The sequence below is a fragment of the Typopeltis vanoorti genome, chromosome 16 (assembly GCF_054136105.1).
Source record: "Typopeltis vanoorti isolate ZY-2024b chromosome 16, IOZ_Tvanoo_1.0, whole genome shotgun sequence".
NCBI lineage: Eukaryota > Metazoa > Arthropoda > Arachnida > Uropygi > Thelyphonidae > Typopeltis > Typopeltis vanoorti.
In genome coordinates, this window is record NC_143564.1 from 97,278,641 (window position 1) to 97,301,069 (window position 22,429).

General features: G+C 38.1%; 1 protein-coding gene across 3 annotated transcripts in view; it reads left to right on the top strand.

The window, feature by feature from the left end:
• The window catches only part of mute (gon-4 like protein muscle wasted), a 469,386-nt gene that overhangs the window by 275,026 nt on the left and 171,931 nt on the right, over positions 1-22,429 (top strand). For all 3 annotated transcript variants that reach the window (XM_090406009.1, XM_090406011.1, XM_090406010.1), the window contains exon 18: positions 4,918-5,031. In XM_090406009.1, coding sequence (XP_090262135.1) covers positions 4,918-5,031 — 114 coding nt within the window. The remainder of the gene's footprint in view (positions 1-4,917; positions 5,032-22,429) is intronic.

Here is a 22,429-nt window from a genome sequence, read left to right on the forward strand (position 1 = left end):
ATTTTTCTCAACCGTTTCTCAAGTATACTTGCATAGATCTTGCCAGGAACACTCAGTAGGGAAATACCTCTGTAATTCTCACATTCAGTTTTATTTCCCTTTTTATATATGGGTACTATGAGAGCTCTACTCCAATCATCGGGAATTCGTCCCTCTGTCCAGGCTTTCTGAACTATGCAGTGCAGCCACTGTAAGACTCTTATACCACCATACTTCAGCATTTCTGGTCGAATATCATCTACTCCTGCTGCCTTTCCACATTTCAAGCCTTTGATGGCTTTTTCTACTTCAAGTATGGATATGTATTCCTGACTGCATGCCTGGTCAGTGTTTTTTACCACTGTGCTGTCATCACTGCTTGTTTCATTTAGCAGTTTTTCAAAGTAATTACTCCATACTTCAAGGATATCTTTTTCTCCTGTTTTCATTTCACCTTTATCATCTCTAATTCCTTTTACAGCACTCTTTCCTCCATTCCTAAGCTTCTTCAACAACCTCCAGAATATTTTGCCACCTTCTTGATATTTATTTTCTATATTCTTGCCAAAGTCCTCCCATGACTTTTGTTTAGCTAGTTTTACACACTGTTTAGCTTTCTTACATTTGTCTCTGTATTCTGTAAGAGTAAAAGCTGACTTATTTGCCAGGAACTTTTGATATGCTTTCTTCTTTTCCTTCACTGCCTCTTTGACTTCCTGTGTCCACCAGGGAGTTCTAATTTTTTTATCCTTACACACAACCTCACCACATGCCTCTCTGGCAGAATCAATCAATGTTTCCTTCAGAGTTTGCCACTGAATCTCCAAGGTTTGATTCCTGTTCTCAAACTCTTTCATTTTCTTTTCAATAATATTTCTGTATTTTAGTCTACAGTTCACATCTGAGAGCTGCTCAACTTTTATTCGCTTTAAAACTTTCTTACATGTTATTCTTTTCAATATGAAATTCAATTTTATCCTGCTCAAGACTAAATAGTGATCACTTCCAATTTCAAATCCTCTGTACACTCTGGTATCCTGCACCAGGGAGAAAACATCACTATCAACAATAACATAGTCAATGAGACTTTTCTTATTCCTAGCCTCTTCTCTCCATGTGAATTTGTGCACATTTTTATGTTGGAACATGGTGTTAGTAATAACCAGTCCATGTCCTGAGCAGAAATCCAACAGATATTTGCCATTATTATTAGCTTTGCTCTTTTCTCTAAATTTTCCCAAAATATTTTTGTATGTCTCACAATCATTTCCTACTCTACTATTTAGATCGACAACAAGGACCAACTTTTCCTTTTTCATTGTGTCAGTTGCTTTTTCTAAAGCCTCAAAAAATTCCTCTACTTCTACCTTAGTAGAACCTTCTGTGGGACCATAGGCACAAATAAGTCTCATTGTCCAGTTCCCCATTCTCATATTTGCCCACATTACTCTACTTGAGACTGACTGCCATTCAAGAAGATTAGCCTCGTATTTTGTGTTGAATACTATGGCTACTCCTTCTTTTCCTTGATTGTCATTGCCTGAATATAACATTTTGTATTTATTGCTCAGAAAGATCTCACCAGTTTTGGTCTTTTTTGTTTCAGTCACCCCTATTATGTCGATCTGGTACTTATCTAATTCCTCAGCTAGTTCCATTTCTTTGCCATTCTGGCTTCTTACGTTGATAGTACCGATCTTTAACTCTGGTGATGTTGAGTTGGGGTTTGTTTTCAGATTTGTTCCAGTAGCTGACTTTTCGCTGTTCGCCCTGGTTCCCTGGCGAAAACAACGGGGGCCTTGTTTAACCGGGCGACGCCCCAGCCGGCATGAAATTTTGTCATGTTGTACCATCATTTTTTATTTTGGTTTAACCAATAAGAATACAATTTGGTCGGCTAAATCCCAAATTGCCAGCCCATCCTCGTTCGTTTAGTATCAAAGTAGATATCCAACAGGGTGCACCACGAGAAGGTGAGGATTGGACATTAGGTCAGAAGCCCTGGTCGGTTCTCCGCATTCCTTTAAAGGCTATGTGGAGGTCTCCTCTCAATTATACAGCTTTGACCCTTAAGCACCCCTATCAGATACTTTATATATATAAATCCCTGTGCATATTAAAAGATTGTTCCTGTTTGCATATGTTATGCACTGTAATTTAAAAGTATATAGGCATACTATGGATAATTAGAAATTACATAGATATAAACTCAGTGCCAAACAGAATTCTTGCTGAGGAGACTCACAATCCCCCTCCCCCAAGCAACCAGTTATGATCATGAGTTTTACCTCTTGAATTTCCTAAAACAGTTCCATAATATGTACACATACAAATTTACTACATACAAAGATTGTGAGACATATAAAAATATTTTGGGAAAATTTGGAGAAAAGAGCAAAGCTAATAATAATGGCAAACACCTGTTGGATTTCTGCTCAGGACATGGACTGGTTATTACTAACACCATGTTCCAACATAAAAATGTGCACAAATTCACATGGAGAGAAGAGGCAAGGAATAAGAAAAGTCTCATTGACTATGTTATTGTTGATAGTGATATTTTCTCCCTGGTGCAGGACACCAGAGTGTACAGAGGATTTGAAATTGGAAGTGATCACTATTTAGTCTTGAACAGGATAAAATTGAATTTCATATTGAAAAGAATAACATGTAAGAAAGTTTTAAAGCGAATAAAAGTTGAGCAGCTCTCAGATGTGAACTGTAGACTAAAATACAGAAAGATTATTGAAGAAAAAATGAAAGAGTTTGAGAACAGGAATCAAACCTTGGAGATGGCAAACTCTGAAGAAAACATTGATTGATTCTGCCAGAGAGGCATGTGGTGAGGTTGTCTGCAAGGATAAAAAAATCAGAACTCCCTGGTGGACACAGGAAGTTAAAGAGGCAGTGAAGGAAAAGAAGAAAGCATATCAAAAGTTCTTGTCAAATAAGTCAGCTTGTGCTTTTAGAGAATACAGAGACAAATGCAAGAATGCTAAACACTGTGTAAAACTAGCTAAACAAAAGTCATGGGAGGACTTTGTCAATAAATATAGAAAATAAATCTCAAGAAGGTGGCAAAATATTCTGGAGGTTGTTGAAGAAGCTTAGGAATTGGAGGAAAGAGTGCTGTAAAAGAAGTTAGAGATGATAAAGGTGACATGAAAACAGGAGAAAAGGATATCCTTGAAGTATGGATAATTACTTTGAAAAACTGCTAAATGAAACAAGCAGTGATGACAGCACAGTGGTAAAAAACACTGACCAGGCATGCAGTCAGGAATACATATCCATACTTGAAGTAGAAAAAGCCATCAAAGGCTTGAAATGTGGAAAGGCAGTAGGAGTAGATGGTATTCGACCAGAAATGCTGAAGTATGGTGGTATAAGAGTCTTACAGTGGCTGCACTGCATAGTTCAGAAAGCCTGGACAGAGGGATGAATTCCCGATGATTGGAGTAGCGCTCTCATAGTACCCATATATAAAAAGGGAAATAAAACTGCATGTGAGAATTACAGAGGTATTTCCCTACTGAGTGTTCCTGGCAAGATCTATGCAAGTATACTTGAGAAACGGTTGAGAAGAATTGTGGAAGAAAAGCTTGGTGAAGAACAAGCTGGATCCAGGCCAAATAGAGGCTGTCAGGATCAGATCTTCACTTTAAGACAAATAGTCGAGAAAGCATGGGAATATAACAGAGATCTGTATTTAAGTTTTGTTGATTTGGAAAAGGCATATGACAAGGTGCCAAGAGAGAAGCTATTCAATACGCTACAGTTATATGGTGTCAATGGGGCATTATATCAAGCAATACTTAGTCTTTATTTGAGTTGTAAGTCAGCAGTTAGAATTGAAGGAAGTACAGGAAGATGGTTTAATGTTAAATCTGGTGTGAGACAGGGATGTACATTATCCCCTCTGTTATTCATTATCTATATGGATCACATTACAAAGGAAAGTGGTATTAAATATGATATCAAAATTGGAGATGTTAATGTCAGCTCTTTGCTTTATGCAGATGATGTTATACTTCTAAATAAATCCACTACAAGTCTGCAAGATTCTCTGACAAAGACAATGAAAATAGGAAGAATCATTGAAAATGTCAACTGTGTTCTGAATGGAGAACCTGTGGAACTAGTGAAACATTTCAGCTACTTAGGCATGATTTTTACTGAAGATGGTAAATTAAATATAGAAATAGACAACAGAATCAGTAAAGCTGGTATGGTAGGAAGTCAATTGAATAAATTCATATGGAATAAGAGAGAAATTAGTTCGGAACACTAAATTAGCTGTATACAAGACAGTGTTCAAACCAGTTTTAACTTATGGATCTGAGAGCTGGGTCAGAAGTAAAACACTTGACCAAAGACTAGAGATGGTAGATATGAGAGTCCTGAGAATGATTATATGCATGAACAGATGGTATCAATGGCAATATCATATTAAAAACGAGGATATTAGGAAAGAACTTGACATTGTCAATATCCAGGAATGTATTAGCAGAGCTAATCTCAGGTGGTATGGTCACTTAAAGAGAATGGGCAAAGAAAGATTAGCAAAACAAGTGTTCTCTGCCAGGTTGGCAGCAAAACGACCCAGAGGAAGACCAAGATATAGGTGGATTGATACGGTACAAAGTGCCTTAGATGATAGAAATATAAGATCTGATAACATTGGAGTCTTGACAAGTAACAGACTGATTTGGAGGAAAATTATAGTTAGGAAGTTAGTAATGGTGTAATTTTTTTCATGTAGTACTATCATATCCTGTACATCCCTTGAGGGTACATGGCAGGAATTTGATGATGATGATTATGATGATGATAATATGTATGCTACCAGTTATTTCATAATACTATGTTTTTTATATGATTGTTTTTTTTTTTTTGTACTCATATTTGAATGTTTTTTCCCCCTTTTCTCCCTTTTAGTATTATTTTGAGCACAAAAAGGCTCCACCAATTCCAAGAAAATTAAAGCCATTCGATTCTACTAAAATGTTATCACCATTTCAGTATCCTCTAGAGTTATTACCTGCTTGGATGGTAAGAAAGATCAGTGCTCATGCATTTAGAAATTTTGCATTACATACATTTTCTATTCAGTAGTTATGTACTATTTTATAAGCATATTTCAGTATATTTTATTAAGCACTCTTTTAGTAGGACAGTGATAAATAAGCAGAATGCCATATGAACAAACATCTGTCAAGCATGTCTTTTTAATTATCATTCAGATTCAAATTTGGTTCAGACTGGATAGTCTGAACTATCCAGTTTACTTTTATCAAAATAAAAGTAAACATTTTCTTTTATGAATTACACTTTAACATATAAGCGATGTTAAGGTTTGCTTTGCTTTTATTACATATTTCTTGTTGACTTTGAAATTTCTATGGTTACATCCAAATACATGTGAGTAAAGATAATTATTCCTGGAAGGAATTATATTAGAAATTATGGAAAATTCATATATGGATCCAGTTTCTGTCCTCCCTCCACCACTCTTCCTGCATGCAGTGAGAGCAGTGCTCTCAGTGACATATTAATCTCACAGTAGGGGGCTCGGACCTTGCCCCATTTGAGGGTATGGCAGTAAAACGGTTCTGCAGGTCAGCCACTGGATAGCATGGGGCCAAACCTGGAGGCTTTCAGATCAGCTAGTGATAAATCCTCTAACCATATATTTTGCCAGTTTGTGATTGGAGGGAGACCAAGTGCTGTGACTGCAGGAAGAACTGTTAAGAACAGGAGACTGACTTCCCCTCTGTGTGGGTGGTATGTTTGCATGTCTATCATCTCTTAGTGCATGCCTGACTTCCTTTATCTCTTCCTTACCAAACACGATTAACCACAACCAAAAGAAATGTGTTTCTACTGCAGATCTCAAAAATTATCCCACATAAAATGGTTTAAAAAAAAAAAAAAACATCAAAAATCCAACCAAACAACTTGCCAACACTAATTCCTACCAAAAAAAAAATTTCCATATTCACTTCACCAACATCCATGGCGTAAACAGCAATATAAATGATGTGCACCACCCCCACCAACAACAGTCATCTAAACCAGAACTACTATTCTTTTCTGAATCCCAACTGGCAACCTCAGAAGCCATTGTACACCTTAACTGCCCAAATTACAGATTGCACAGCTCTTTCTGTCACAAGGGTGGCACTTCTGCATCAGAACTGACATACCATGGCAGAGACTGCAAATCAACCTGCCCTTTACATATGCCTCCCTCTATCACTCTCCAAACTCCATCAACCACTCTGACCTCTTCAACGTTCTCTCTCTAAAGTACCGCAGTAGTGAGGTCACCCTTCTTGTGAACAATGTCCACGACTCATATTGGTTCCCCTTCTTCAGTTTCACTGATCAAGCAGACAGAGATGCTGAGGTGTTTGCCATCAGCAGTGACCCATCTCAGATCATCAATCTTACTACCAAAATACCAGACAACCCCCTCCAATTTGGCAACACTCTTTACCTCTTCCTAACAAGCTCCCCTTCCAGATATACTGTGGTTGTCAATTCTCCTCTTGTAAACTTGAATCAGTCTTCTCTTCCAATTCCTGCATTGATGACCTGGGCAAAGTTTCCTCCAGTATGGATTCTGCATTCAAGATCTACAGCTGACCTTGTAGATTACATCACCTACCACGGGAATGGAAATGGACACATACCATGGAAATGTTCGGAAAACTTCTGCTGTTGCCCTTGACATTTCCAGAGCTTTTGACTGTGTTGACATCTAGGATTAATAAGGAAAATTTCATTATAATCCCACAGAAGGTTCTTCTAAAGAAGAAGTAGAGAAATTTTTCAAGTCATCATAGTAGCTAGCTAACATAATGAAAGAGTGGTTCTTGTTGGATATCTAAACAGCAGAGTCGCAAACGAATCCCACCAACTATATAAGAATGTTTTCAGAAAATTTGGAGAAAAGGGCAAAGTTAAAAATAACAGTAAATATCTGCTGGATTTCTGCTCAGGATACAGACTAATCATTACTAACATCATGTTCCAACATAAAGATGTGAACAAGTTCACACGGAGAGAAGATGAAAGGAAAAAGAAAAAAAGTCTCATTCACTATGTCATTGTTGTTGATAGTGATATCTTCATGCTGGTTCAGGATACAGGAGTGTAGAATATTTGAAATTGGAAGTGACCATTGTGTAATGCTAAGTGCTTAATAATAATAAAAATTATTATTTTATGGCATCTCCGTGGAGTCCAGAGACTCATTGTGAGTGACCCAAATTAACCGTTATACACACAAATCCTATCATTCTTCTTCTTAAATCCATTCAATGTCAGGAAACTCACAGCCAATTCTAGCAAACCATTCCACTCACTCACCACTCTCCATGCAAAAAATCTGGCCCACACACCATTTCTAACCAGCAAAGGCTGGTCGATTGGTAGAGCCTCTGCTACTAATGGCTCAGCAAAAAGTTAAGCAAGTTTGAGCGCAGTTAGTAGTTGGAAGGGATCAATCATTCAGTGCTGTTGGCACACTCTCCCTCGATAAGTCTTTGGACTCTCTGGAGGTGTCACATAATAATAATAATAACCACACCACTTACACAGATGGCCCTTTGTTTTCTATTTGTCATCTTTTGAAAAATTTCACTTGCATTGATTTTATAAAATTCCTTTAATATCGTATAAGTTTCCATCATGTCCCCTCTTTTCTGCCTATCAAATAAAATTTGTAATCCACAAACCTTCTTGTAAGGAGTATTCCACAGACCTGTCACCATCTTGGTGACAGGTCTGTGGAATACTTCAGCTTCTTCAGCCTATTCTTGTAAGGAGTATTCCACAGACCTGTCACCATCTTGGTCACTCATCTCTGAATCCTCTCTACCACCTCCTGGTCCTCAAGAAACCCAGGTGGCCAAATCTGCACGATAGTCAAGATATGGCCGAATCATAGCCTTATAGAGAGGGATAATAACCTCCTTATCTTACATAGATGGCCCTCTTGTTTTCTATTCATCATCTATTGAAAAATTTCACTTGCATCGATTTTTATAAAACTCCTTTAATATCGTATAAGTTTCCATCATGTCCCCTCTTTTCAAATTTTCAAATAAAATTTGTAATCAACAAACCTTCTCCTTATCTTTATTTAAAATAAAGAGCCAATAGGCTTCATTTCGGCGATGTAAACATTATTTAAATTAAGGGGATATTAAATCCCACATTGTTTTAAAACCGAATAAGAAACTCGGAGATCGGAATCAAAGAGTTTCATGCCAAATATAGTAACTATAAAAGTATCGGCGACTACTAGCATAAGCCAAAGCACGTAGTACAAACTAGGGCAACTCACAGCAAAAGTGGAGAAAGTTCTGATCGCTATTCTTAGTATTTCACAAAATGTGATCGAAACCGGTCTGGGTAGTGGCCTCCCACCATAATATAATGTATAACATCATACATCTCCTAGGAGATGGGTTTTACATTGTGTGAAATACATAGAATAGCGATCAGAACTTTCTCCACCTTTTGCTGCGAGTTGCCCAAGTTTGTACTATGTGCTTTAGCTTATGCTAATAGTCGCCGATACTTTTATAGTTACTATATTCGGCATGAAACTCTTTGATTCCAATCTTTGAGTTTCTTATTCGGTTTTAAAACAATGTGGGATTTAATATCCCCTTAATTTAAATAACTCCTTTACTTGTTAACATGTTTCTCAACATCCCAGTTATCCTTTAGAGCTATTTTAACATCTCTTGAAATATGCCCTCTGAAATCTCTTTGTCCACTGTTATCCCCAAGTCCCTAGCATCATCAATTTCCTGCAAATCCAGTACCATCAATATGATACACCAAGTTATTATTATGATTACATGACACCTCCAGGGAGTCCAAGGACTCATCAAGGGAGGGCACCTACTCTACAACTCTCTTATTTAAGGAATTCACAACGTATACTGGAATATAAATTAAGTTAAACTTTAATAAATACTTCCTATATTTCGGCAATGTCACATTGCCATCTCTTCATGGGAACATACAAATATGACACGTGCATGCAGGAACTACAAAAAGCAAATGAGGCAGAAGATAGGAAACTATTGTTGTTCCTAAAGTCCTAATGGTGCCACCTAGCAGGCTATATTGAGTTGTCTTGGCTGTTGGGCTGATGTTCTCATGATGTAAGTCACCCAAATTTGTTGAGGTTTGGAACGTTTTTTAGAGCTGAGGCTGATTCAATGAATAATCTTTCGTACTTGAACTTGATGCGGTATGTTACTTAGGCTTTCTTCCAACATATTCTATGGCGGGTATCCAGAGCAAGCCCAGAGTGGCTGTACTGGTGAAACTGGATGTAGTCTTTGTGTTCTGAAATCCTGATATTCACTGTCTTGCCTGTTTTGGCCAAAGTAGGACAGTTTACAGCTGCAAGGGACCTGGTACACTCCAGGTAGGTCCAGGGGAAGTGGTTGGTCTTTGTTGAGCAGATAAGGGATGCCAACTTTTTATGTAGTTTGTAACAAGAAGTCGGGTCATATTTTGTAAGGATTTTGATTATTTTTTCAGAGTGCCCTGGATGTAGAGAACGGTCATAGATTTGGTGTAATCTTTGTGTGTGTGTGTGTGTGTGTGTGTGTGTGTGTGTGTGTGTGTGTGTGTGTGTGTGTGTGTGTGGTGGGGGGGGATTTGTGGTTTACTGGTTTTAATATTTTTTGGAATTTTTGGAGGTTGTAGCCATTGGCTAAGAAAGTATTAAGGATGTGATTTAGTTCTGTAGTTGGGCATTGTCATCTGAACAGATTAATTTTGCCCTGTTATATAGTGTTTTAATAACCCCATATTTTTGTGAGGGGGTGGATGGAATAGTCGAATGTATCTGCCTGTATGGGTGGGTTTTCTATAAACAGAGAAAACCAAGGCTGGCGAGTGATTACAGTATCTAGGAAAGGGAGGCTGTTGTTTTCCTCTTTTTCCAAGGTGAACAGGATTCTGTGGTGTTGGTTGTTTAAGTGTGTTAAGGAGTGGAATGTATCTGAGCCATGTGGCCAAATAACGAACATAACGAAGCCAAATAGTGGGTTTTTGTGCGGCAGAGTTTAAGGCTTTCTCTTGAAAAGTCTTCATAAAGAAGTTGGCCGAGGGTGGGGAAAGTGGTGAACCCATGGCTGTCCTCTCTATCTGTTTGTAGAATTTTCCTTGCCAAATGAAATAGCCTGAGTTCATTGTGAACTGAAATAGGGCTGAGATATCGGGAGGAAATTTGGTTTGGATGAGCTCTAAGGTTTCTTTGAGTGGGACATTTTGTGCATAGGGAGGAGACGTCAAAACTGACCATTATGCCAATATGTTGGAGTGAGAGGTTTTCTGTACTGGCTTTGAAGTGGGCTGAGTTTTTTATGGGTGATGATGTGTTGCTTTTTTTAGTTCCTCTGTGCACGTGTGATATTTGTTTGTTCCCATGAAGATAGCAAAATATAGGATATATTTTGTCATCTTCATGGCGAAATATAGGAAGTATTTATTAAAGTTTAATTTATTTTATATTCCGGTATATGTTGTGAATTCCTTAAATAATTTAATAATCATGTATAGCCAATGTATAAACCTTTCTACAAGAATTACTATCATCCACTGAGATTCTATCGCATGCAAGGGCCGCCAGTACGGTCAACTGAAGCTGAAGATATCTATATCTAGTTCTCTTCACAGAAAGCTCTCTGGATTTATGATCTCGCTAGCTTTGCCCTACTACGAGAACAAATTGCCACCACACATGTTCTCCTAGCCAACGAAAACAAAGCTTTAAGGGCGCTAGAAGAGGAGATTTCAAGCACGCTGAACCATGAGCTTTGGACAATTCTCTATGACGTCTTGTGCACTTCGGCAACAAAGAATTTGATAAAATATGTAGTCATCACATCAAGAAATTTGATAACCTTGAAAATGAACTCTACCCCCATACTACAGCAACCACTCAAAACTGTAGTCAACCTCTCTTCCGTTCTTTTGAAGCCTGAAGCACTCACTGCTCTTGCACGTGGCCACAATTTTGCCTTAGCTCCTAAAAAAATTCCTGCCAAGGAAATAATGATCCAAATAAAACGTGGTAAAATACGCAACCCTCCAAACCATATCCAACAATATCAGACTGGATGTAGTGGGTGTTCTCACCAAAGCAAGACCACCAAAAGCCAACATATCCAAAGATGAATACACAGATCTACTAGAAATTAAGGAAAACAAGGAAATAGTAATCACCAAAGCGGATAAGGGAAATGCCACAGTGGTTCTCAACCAAAAGGACTACACAGGTAAGCTTAATGCTTTATTATTAGATTAGTCTACCTACCTCCCTATTGAATATAATCCTACCAGCTCTCAAATTAGAACACTCCATAGGCTCCTTAAGAAGGTCACTTCTCAGCCTGTGGAAGTTACCAACAAAGTAAAACTTTTTAACTCTAGGACCCCCCCCCCTATTATATGGGCTCCCAAAAATACATAAAGAAAATGTGCCATTACGTCTCCTAGTGGATGGCATTGATTTCCCCGCTTTGTAAGAACTAGCTAAATATTTAGCCAAAGCACTCTCACACCATCACACAAAAAAAAACTTACGTGGATGATGTGTTCGCTGTTTGGCCACATGGCTCAGATACGTTCCACTCCTTCTTAACACACTTAAACAACCAACACCCCAGAATCCTGTTCACCTTGGAAAAAGTGGAAAACAACAGCCTCCCATTCCTAGACACTCTAATCACTCACCAGCCTGATGTATCATTGGTTTTCTCTGTTTATAGAAAACCCACCCATACAGGCAGGTACATTCACCAACTTCCCCCCCCCCTCACAACAATATGGGGTTATTGGTTATTAAAACACTATATAACAGGGCAAAATTAAGGCATAGATGACAATGCCCTGACTACAGAACTAAACCACATTATTAATACTTTCTTAGCCAATGGCTACAATCCCCAAAAAATATTAAAACCAGTAAACCACAACCCCCCCCCCCCCCTTCACAATAAAGATTACACCAAATCTATCACCATTCCCTACATCTGGGGCACCTCTGAAAAAATAACCAAAATCCTTAAAAAATATGACCTGACTTCTTGTTACAAACCATATAAAAAGTTGGCATCCCTTATCCGCTCGATCAAAGACCAACCACTTCCCCTGGACCTACCTGAGGTGTATCAGGTCCAGGCAGGACAGCGAATATCAGGATTTCAGAACACAAGGACTACATCCGGTTTCACCAGTACAGCCACTCTGGGCTTGCAGGCCATGCTCTGGATACCCACCACAGAATACATTTGAAGAAAGTGAAAGTAATACACCGCAGCAAGTTCAAGTACGAAAGATTATTCATAGAATCAGCCTCGGCTCTAAAAAAAAACGTTCCAAACCTCAACAAATTTGGATGCATGAGAGTGCCCCAAATTTGGGAGACTTACATCATGAGAACATCAGCCCAACAGCCAAGACCACACAATATAGTCTGCTAGGGAGCACCATTAGGACTTTAGGGACAACAGTAGTTTCTTACCTTCTGCCTCATTTGCTTTTTGTAGTTCCTGTGTGCACATGTCATATTTGTATGTTTCCATGTAGATGGCAATGTGACATTGCCGAAATATAGGAAGTATTTATTAAAGTTTAATTTAATTTATATTCCAGTATACGTTGTGAATTTCTTGAATAATTTAATAATCATGATAGCCAACATATAAGCCTTTCTACAAGAATCTACAACTCTGTCTCCACGAACTGCAACTACCAATCTACACCAATGCCATCTACTGCCCACATCCATCAATAGATTTTCACAGACAATCACAAACATCCATACGCAAGGTTCGATTCGAACTGCAGCCTTTTAGCTTGAGAGCAGATATGCTAACCACTCAGCTAGCCAGGCCGGCAACCTTTTCATCATTATGCTTTGCCCACATTGTCAATTTATTTAAATCATCCTGCAGGATATCTACATCACCTTTATCAACTATTGCTCTACCTAGTTTTGCATCATCAGCAAACAACTGAATATCCCCTCCACTAGTCACCATCATTTTCCTAGATTCCACTCTACCATATACTACTGGTGTCTGTCTGCCACCACCCATCCAGGCTGCTAGCCTCATATCCATTCAGTGGATATAAGGCTAGCAGCATGGATGAGGTGTGAATGAGTTAATACCAGATCAATGTTGTTTTCACTCATTCACACTTTATTATAAAATGTGAATGAGTTACTAAGACAAGAGACCTACCCTTTACAAAGCTATACTGCCCACTACAGAGTATTGTATCCTTATCCACCCACTGTTGTATTTTACCTCTCCCCAACTTTTCCAATACTTTAACAACCTCTTCTGATATATTAATTGGGCTGTAGTTTGCTACTGCTGTCTTGGAGCCACCTTTATGCAATACTTACTGTCTCATCCTCTTTCCACTCCCTTGTAACCCTGCCAGAGTTGAGACTTCATTATCATCAAATTCCTAACATGTACCCTCAAGTGGTGTTCAGGATATGATAGTACTACATGAAAAATTTACATCATTATTAACTTCCTACCTACAATTTTCCTCCAAATCAGTCTGTTAACTGTCAAGACTCCAACATTATCAGATCTTATATTTCTATCTTCTAAAGCAGTGCTTCCCAAACTGTGGGGCTGTAGGTTTTGTTGAGAGGGGGGTGGGCGTGAAATAATGAAAACAAATTTAAAATGTTTTAAGACTAAGTAGATTTTTTTTTTATCTTAAAATAAACGTATTTAATTTTTATTATTTCTTTTTTTTTTTTTTTTTTTTTTTATATTTTAATGGCAAAAATCACACATTGGTTCACAAATTTTGCTTTCTGTGTATTTCGGCGCTTAATGAATGTTAGTAAATATATGCTTATTTATATAAGTTCTATTTCAAAGCAGAAATCTAAGAATTGCAGTTTCAAATATTTCACCTAATATTGACCGATATTGTAGCAGTATTGAAACACATCTATCACATTAAATTGTTATGAAACTTCTTTTATGTTTTTAATTCTTTCTTTATTACTAATCATTTTACGTTTCATGTGCTTGTACTACAAATGTACAATAACAATATATCTATCTGTATAAAAATATGGCATAATGTGCCATGTCAAATATGTATGTAAGATGCTAAAAATGTAATATTTGCATTTGATTTTTGCAATATTTGCTGTGTATGTTTTGTATTGAATGTAAATACAATAAATATTATATTATAATATATGTCTATATTACAGTTTTTTTTCGAGGGGGGGCCGTGAAATATTTAAATTTTTCCAAAGGGAGTCCTGACATCTAGAAGTTTGGGAAGCACTGTTCTAAGGTGCTTTTTACCGTATCAACCCACCTATATCTTGGTATTCCTATGGGTCTTTTTTCCTGCCAACCTGGCAGAGAACACTTCTTTTTCTAATCTTTCCTGTCCCATTCTGTTTAAATGACCATATCACCTGAGGTTAGCTTCGCTAACGCATACTTGGTTGCTGACAATGTCAAGTTCGTTCCTAATATCCTCTCTCCGTGTGGGGCACCTGTTTGTGGTGGAGGGGGACCTCCCAGTCCCAGTGATGGTACTGGCCCTTTTCGTTCTTCTTTTTCTTTGTTTTTCTTCCTGTATTCTTCGCTGTACTTCTCCTAAGTCTTTTTCACTATCCTTTTATCCTGACCACCATCACTGGGATCCAATGCCCTGCCGCTGTGTTTGCCATGCGGTGCGACCCGTGGACATCTGGAAAGGGGGATAGTCTTGCACTACTTGGAAAGCCTTCTTTCAAAGGTCAACAGTATTGCATCTCACCCCATGGTCTGGGGTTGGGATCCTAGGCTTGCTGTAGTACCAGTATAGCATCTGGGGTAGCCCTTGCGTTTCACTCCTGAGCGCAGTCATTGCTTGCAAGGCAGTGGGCATCCACGGGTGGCTCTATGCTCAAAAACTTCATGACTATGAATCCTTCATCCCCAAATGTTTCAGGGGCCCTAACAAAGTCCCACCCAAGTACTGATACTGTAGATACAGCATATGGAAACAGAAGTAAGAAACAAAAGACATCTGATGCTAACATAAATGTACCAACATTTTTAATCATTCATGTTACAGGTGAAAACCCAATAGGGAAAATGTCACCCTTCTTTATTCAAAAAGGTTTAGAAGGACTGGCAGGACCTCCCAAAACTGTTAAGAAATTGCATTCTAGTGATGTCCTTGTGGAAACATTGTGTCAGTAACATTCTGAGAAACTACTGAAAGCAACAACAATGGGTGGAATAGAAATTACAGTAACACCTCATACTTAACTCCTGTAGAGGAGTGATATCAGAATGGGATCTCCTTGATGTTCCTGATGAGGAGATATGTTCAGAACTTGAAGATCAAGGTGTGAGGCATCCTGATATGTAGGGATGGTCGCCTAATTCCAGCCAAGAACATCATCCTTACTTTTGATACACCTAAGTCTCCAATATCTGTAAAAGCAGGGTATCTCAGCTGTCCTGTTAGAATGTACATCCCTAACTCTGAGATGCTTTAAATGTCAGAGATATGGACATGCCCAAACTGCCTGTCATGGTTTTACTACCTGTGCTCGATGTGGTAGTAAAGAGCATGGTAACAAATCCTGCTGTACAAAAAAAGCTAAATGTTTCAACTGTAGGGGGGAGATCATCCAGCTTACTCTCATGCATGTCAGAAATGGAAAAATGAAAAAGAAATACAAAGAATGAAAACAGAGCAAAACATAACGTACCAGAATGCAAAAAGAAAGCTAGCTACTATCACACCTGCTCTGAGATCCTCTTATGCTGAGAAGGTAACAATTAAGAAAGTGATGACGGTAGCAACTCAAACTTGTATGTCTGTTCCACCATCTGATAATTTCACCATACCTGCACCTCATGATCACAAGTACTTCTCATTGAGCGCATCAATCATATGACCTATGGCCTTACTCCAGCGACAACTCCAAAAATGATTCCACTCGATGAAAACCCACTTGTCAAAAAAAAATTGTGGCAAAGATATCACTTAAAGATAAACCACCAGATACTCCCACAGAAAAAATGGATACTTCAGTACCCAGTGAAAATAAACTAAACTTATCAACTGACCCTAACACATCAGACGTATTGAATACTCTACCAGAGGAAGAGATGGACACTGGCCATCCATATTTCCCCAAAACAATTGATAAATATAAATATGACAAAGATAAGTCCTCAAACCTCCTGAAAACCAGACAAATCTATAAAACCAAAACAATAGGAAAATTTGTACAATGGAACTGTCGTGGATTTTGCCAGAATATTGATGATATCAAGGTTGTGTTGCAGAAGCACAAGCCTTTCTGTTTCTGTCTACAGGAAACGTACTTAAGACCCAATGAGGACCGTACCTTTAGGAATTTCACTGTTGTACGTAAGGATAGAACTGGAGATGGTCCTGCTCATGGACGAGTAACTATCCTAGTGGGCAGTCATATTCCTTTCCATCAGGTCCAACTTAATACTTCCCTGGAAGCAGTAGCGATTCGCTTCTCCATGGGATTTCTTATTACAGTGTGTTCAGTTTATTTACCACCAAATGCGGAGTTAATGAAATTGATCTTGATAACCTTATCTTGCAACTGCTTGAACCCATACTTTTGATGGGTGACTTTAATGGTCACAATACTCTGTGGGGTAGTGCCACCACTAATAGATGAGGTTGAATCATTGAAAGAATTCTTAATAATAATAACCTCTCCCTTTTAAATAATAAACTCAATACTTTCTTCCATATGCCTACCCATTCATATTCTGCAATTTATCTTACAATCTGCTCCCCTCCCCTTCATTCTTCCACTGCTCATGTGGGATGTGGAAGAGAACATATATGGAAGTGATCACTTTCCTGTTCTTTGTACAATGTCTTCACAGAAACCATGTTCATCCACACAGATACTATATGGAAAATGGACCAGGCTGACTGGAACACTTTCTCTCATCTTGCAAAATTTAATGCTGATGCCATCATTCAAGCACCTATCATTGAAGTGGTAAAACATATAACAGAGTGTATTGTCCAGGCAGCAACAGCCTCCATCCCCAAAACATCATCTTGGTTTCACTCTATCCAACGCCTTGGTAGAACCCAGAATGTCAGACAGCCAAAAAAGATCAACACAGAGCATGGGATATATTTCGTAGATATCCCACCACATCAAACCTTATAGCTTTCAAGCGTGCTTGAGCCAAAGCACGCTATGTGAGGTGTCAGGGTCAAAAACAATCATGGATCCAATTTACTACATCAGTTAATCAAATGACCAGTCCAAAAATTGTATGGGATAAAATCTGGAAAATGAAAGGCAGATATAGAACACATTGTTTTTCTACCTTAGACCATAATGGAAGTGTTATTGCTGATCTCAAAGCCATTGCAGACACTCTGGGAGAAAATTTTGCCAGAATCTCAGCAACAGCTTCATATCCTCCAGAATTTTTAATTCTGAAAGAACAGCGAGAAAAACGAAGGCTAAATTTTTCTACCAATGTTCTTAAGCCATACAGTCAACCTTTTAAGGAGGAACTAAAAAGAGCTCTCCTGCTATCTCACCCTAGTGCAGTGATAGGGCCTGATGACATCCATTATGAAATGATAAAACATCTACCATGTAGATCTTCTTCTTCTCTTTCTATACAATAGAATACTTGCAGAGGAAGAGTTTCCAAATTCTTGGCATAAGTCAATTGTCATTGCTATCCCAAAACCAGGAAAAGATCCAACACAAGTAAATAATTATCGACCCATTGCTCTGACCAGCTGTCTTTGTAAGATACTAGAAAAATGGTTCATGCCAGACTTCTCTGGTATTTAGAAAGCAACAATCTTCTCTCCAATACACAATGTGGGTTCCGTAGACATCGCTCAACTTTAGACCATTTGGTTAGTTTAGAAACTTGTATAAAAGATATATTTCTGAAGCAAGAACACCTTGTTTCAGTTTTTTTTTTTTTTAAATTTTATAAGGCAAAAGGTTATGACACGGCCTGGAGATATGGCATATTAAAAGATCTCTATAACCTGGGTCTTAAAGGACACCTTCCTGTATTTATTAAAAGCTTTCTTTCCAGGTGAATTTTCAAAGTCTGAGTGGGAAATATGTTATCTCAATCATGTCATCAAGAACAGGGTGTTCCCCAAGGCTCTGTCCTAAGTGTGACGCTTTTCACTGTTAAAATTAACTCAATCACCGAACAGCTTCCTCCCACCATAGACAATTCTCTCTGTGTTGATGACTTCACAATTTACTGCCACTCCCGTAACATGAGGGTAATTGAAAGACAACTTCAGCAAGCAATTGATAATGTTTCTTTGTGGACTCTTAGTAATGGGTTTAGGTTTTCAACACAAAAAAGTGTCTGTGTACACTTCTGTCAGAAATGCACTCTTTACCCAGATCCTGAATTAAGAATGGGATGCACTATTCCAGTAGCTACAGAAGCCAAATTCTTGGGATTGATCTTTGGACAATAAACTTACATTTCTAGCACACATTCATCAACTAAGAGAAAAGTGCAAGAGAGCGTTGACCCTTTTTCACACTCTATCCTCTACTGAGTGGGGTGCTGATTGAGCTTCATTGCTCCATCTTTATCATGCACTTATACGTTCAAAGCTGGATTATAGGTCTCAAGCCTATGGTTCTGCAACACAGAGTAACCTGCGATGGTTAGATTCCATCCATCATCAGGATATACGGATAGCTACTGGTGCCTTTCACACGTCACACACTCAGAGTCTTTATGTTGAAGCAAATGAACCAGCTCTATCACTTCGATGGAAACAGTTGTCTCTTAATCATGCCCTAAAGATAAAGTCTCTCCCAGACCATCCTACTTGGACTAGTCTCTTTCCTCTGCACTGGGAAGCTAAATACCACGCACTTCAAACTGCCATATGTCCTTTTGGTATGCGTGTTAAAGAGTCTATGCAAGCTCTTGGTATAAATGTTGACAACATTGTCTACAATAAACATAATGGCATCCCTCCGTGTCAGGTTTGCACACCATCCTGTAACCTCTGACTTTGTCAGCTGCAGAAATCTCATATCCCATCATCTGTCTACCTCCAATTGTTTAATGCACACAGAGCAGCACACTCTGATTTCTTGCCTATCAGTATAGATAGGCAAGAAATCAAGAACTAATACCTCTGTTGGCTGTGCTGCTGTGTTTCCTGACGTTATCTCCAACCAGATCCCACCTGATTGCAGAAATTACACAGCAGAGTTACATGCCATTAAGGTTGCATTTGTTCATATAAAACAAAACTGCTACCAAAAGTATATAATTTATACAGACTCATTGAGCTCTTTACAGGCTATCCCCTCTCCTGTGCATAATCCACATCCAGTATTTTATGAGGTGTTACACCTATTTCACAAAATGAAAATCCTTAATATTGATGTTCATTTGTGCTGGATTCCAGCCACATTGGATTTAAAGGAAATGAGGCTGCAGATGCAGCTGCTAAATTAGCTCAAACTTTCTACACGTACTGTTTGGCAGTATCATATACAGACAGTTTATACAATCAAAGCTAATTGCTCAATGGCAGTCATCATGGCAGGAAGCAATAACAAACAAATTATATGACTTGTTTAAGTTAAGGGATATTACATCCCATATAGTTTCTTAGCTGAATAAGAAACTCAAAGGGTTTCATGCCGAATATAGTAGAAACTATATAAAGTTCGGCGATTCCAAGCGTAAGCAAATACCTGGATACTGCAGCAACTGACCCTAAAGGTAGTGCAAGCTGAGGCAACTCGTGTCAGAGGTGGAGCAAGCTCCGATCACTATTCTTGATATTTACCCATAATGTGAACTTAGCTCCTAGGAGCTGTATTATTGTTCGACATTATGAGAGGTCACTACCCAGACCGGTTTCGACCTTTATTGAGGTCTCATCAGTGAGTAGGCAGACCTAGTTAATATCAAGTTTGTAGCGAACAGAACTTACAACCCTTCTACGAATTTTGCCATGAGGTGTCCTAATAAATTATTAGATATATAAAGAGCCAAAGGCTTCAATTCGGCGACATATAACTTGTCTAAGTTAAGGTATATTACATCCCATATAGTTTCTTAGCCGAATAAGAAACTCCAAGAGTTTCATGCCGAATATAGTAGAAACTATATAAAGTTCGGTGATTCCAAGCGTAAGCAAATACCTGGATACTGCAGCAACTGACCCTAAAGGTAGTGCAAGCTGAGGCAACTCGTGTCAGAGGTGGAGCAAGCTCCGATCACTATTCTTGATATTTACCCATAATGTGAACTTAGCTCCTAGGAGCTGTATTATTGTTCGACATTATGAGAGGTCACTACCCAGACCGGTTTCAACCTTTATTGAGGTCTCATCTCATCAGAGTTTCTTATTCGGCTAAGAAACTATATGGGATGTAATATCCCTTAACTTAAACAAGTTATATGTCGCCGAATTGAAGCCTTTGGCTCTTCATATATCTAATAATTTATTAGGACACCTCATGGCAAAATTCGTAGAAGGGTTGTAAGTTCTGTTCGCTACAAACTTGATATTAACTAGGTCTGCCTACTCACTGATGAGACCTCAATAAAGGTTGAAACCGGTCTGGGTAGTGACCTCTCATAATGTCGAACAATAATACAGCTCCTAGGAGCTAAGTTCACATTATGGGTAAATATCAAGAATAGTGATCGGAGCTTACTCCACCTCTGACACGAGTTGCCTCAGCTTGCACTACCTTTAGGGTCAGTTGCTGCAGTATCCAGGTATTTGCTTACGCTTGGAATCGCCGAACTTTATATAGTTTCTACTATATTCGGCATGAAACTCTTTGAGTTTCTTATTCGGCTAAGAAACTATATGGGATGTAATATCCCTTAACTTAAACAAGTTATATGTCGCCGAATTGAAGCCTTTGGCTCTTTATATATCTAATAAATTATATGACATTAAACCTGAAATTAAGCATTGGCATTCTAGTCAACAAATAAAGAGAAGAGAGGAAGTTGTTCTCACTAGACTCTTCATAGGTCACAGTCATCTTACACATTCTTATTTACTGAGAGCTAATGACCCTCCCATGTGTGAAAAATGCAATACACATCTCACTATTTATCATATAGTGGTAGAGTGCCCAGCACTTTGCACGAGAGAGGAATGAAATTTTTGCCTACCTGGCCAGACCATATACACTTAGGCAGATGCTGATAGACTCGGACAGATGGCACGATGTTTTTAATTTTTTTACAAAGAATTAATTTATGCAAACACATTTGACTGTAATTTTGTTAATATGTAAATACCACACTGCTAAACTTAATTTTTATGCATACATAATGTATAATAATTCCTCTTTAACTCTATGTATTACTGTAATAACATTTGTTGTAATCTTATTGTAGTAAACTTATATGTAGATACTGCATTCCTCAGCTTGATCTTTTACATGCATTTTGTTTATTAACTTATATTGTTGTCTAATTATGTACTGCCTTAAATGCTGCAGTAATTTTGTTTGTATGTAGATACTGCGTTGCCCAGCTTAACTTTTGTGTATACATATTATTTACTAATTTTTTTTGACTAATTATATATTGCTGTAGGACACCTTATATATTTGTGTAACCTTCTTGTAATTTTGTGTATATGTAGATACCACATTGCCAAATTTTATTTTTATGCATGCATGCTGTATAATAATCCCTTTTTGCCTATTTATGTATGGCTGTAAAAACATCTGTTATAATTTTAGCTATATGTAGATACTGCATTCCTTGGCTTGTACACACATTTTGTTTATTTAACTTGTATTGTTGACAATTTTTGTACTACTATAACCTTTAACCTCGTGTGTTGCTGTGCCCTCTGCAGAGATTCTGTTTCTATGTAGATGCTGCTTTGTTGAACCTAATTTTTGTACTGGCATATATTGTTTACAATTTTCTTTAACTGCTTATGTATAGTTGTAACCTTAGTATGGCACAGTATGACCTTTGTAGTTTTTGTGCCAAATAAACTATAAACCAAACCAAATCCTAATATCCTTGTTTTTTATATGATATTGCCATTGATGCCATTTGTTCACACCCCTAATCTTCTTGGGACTCTCACATTTGTGATCTCTAGTCTTTGGTCAAGTGTTTTACTTCTTTTAGCTATCAGATCCATAAGTTATAATTGGTTTGAACACTGTATTGTATACAGCTGATTTAGTGTTTTAACACGTTCGCTGCCACGCTCCTCAGGCATAGTTTATTACCACATGCAAGCACTTTCACTTCTTCGAGGTCAGTATGAGTAATCTCATACTGACCTCGCTTATCAGACAGAATTTTGTTTCATACGCCAGCTATGAGATTACTCATAG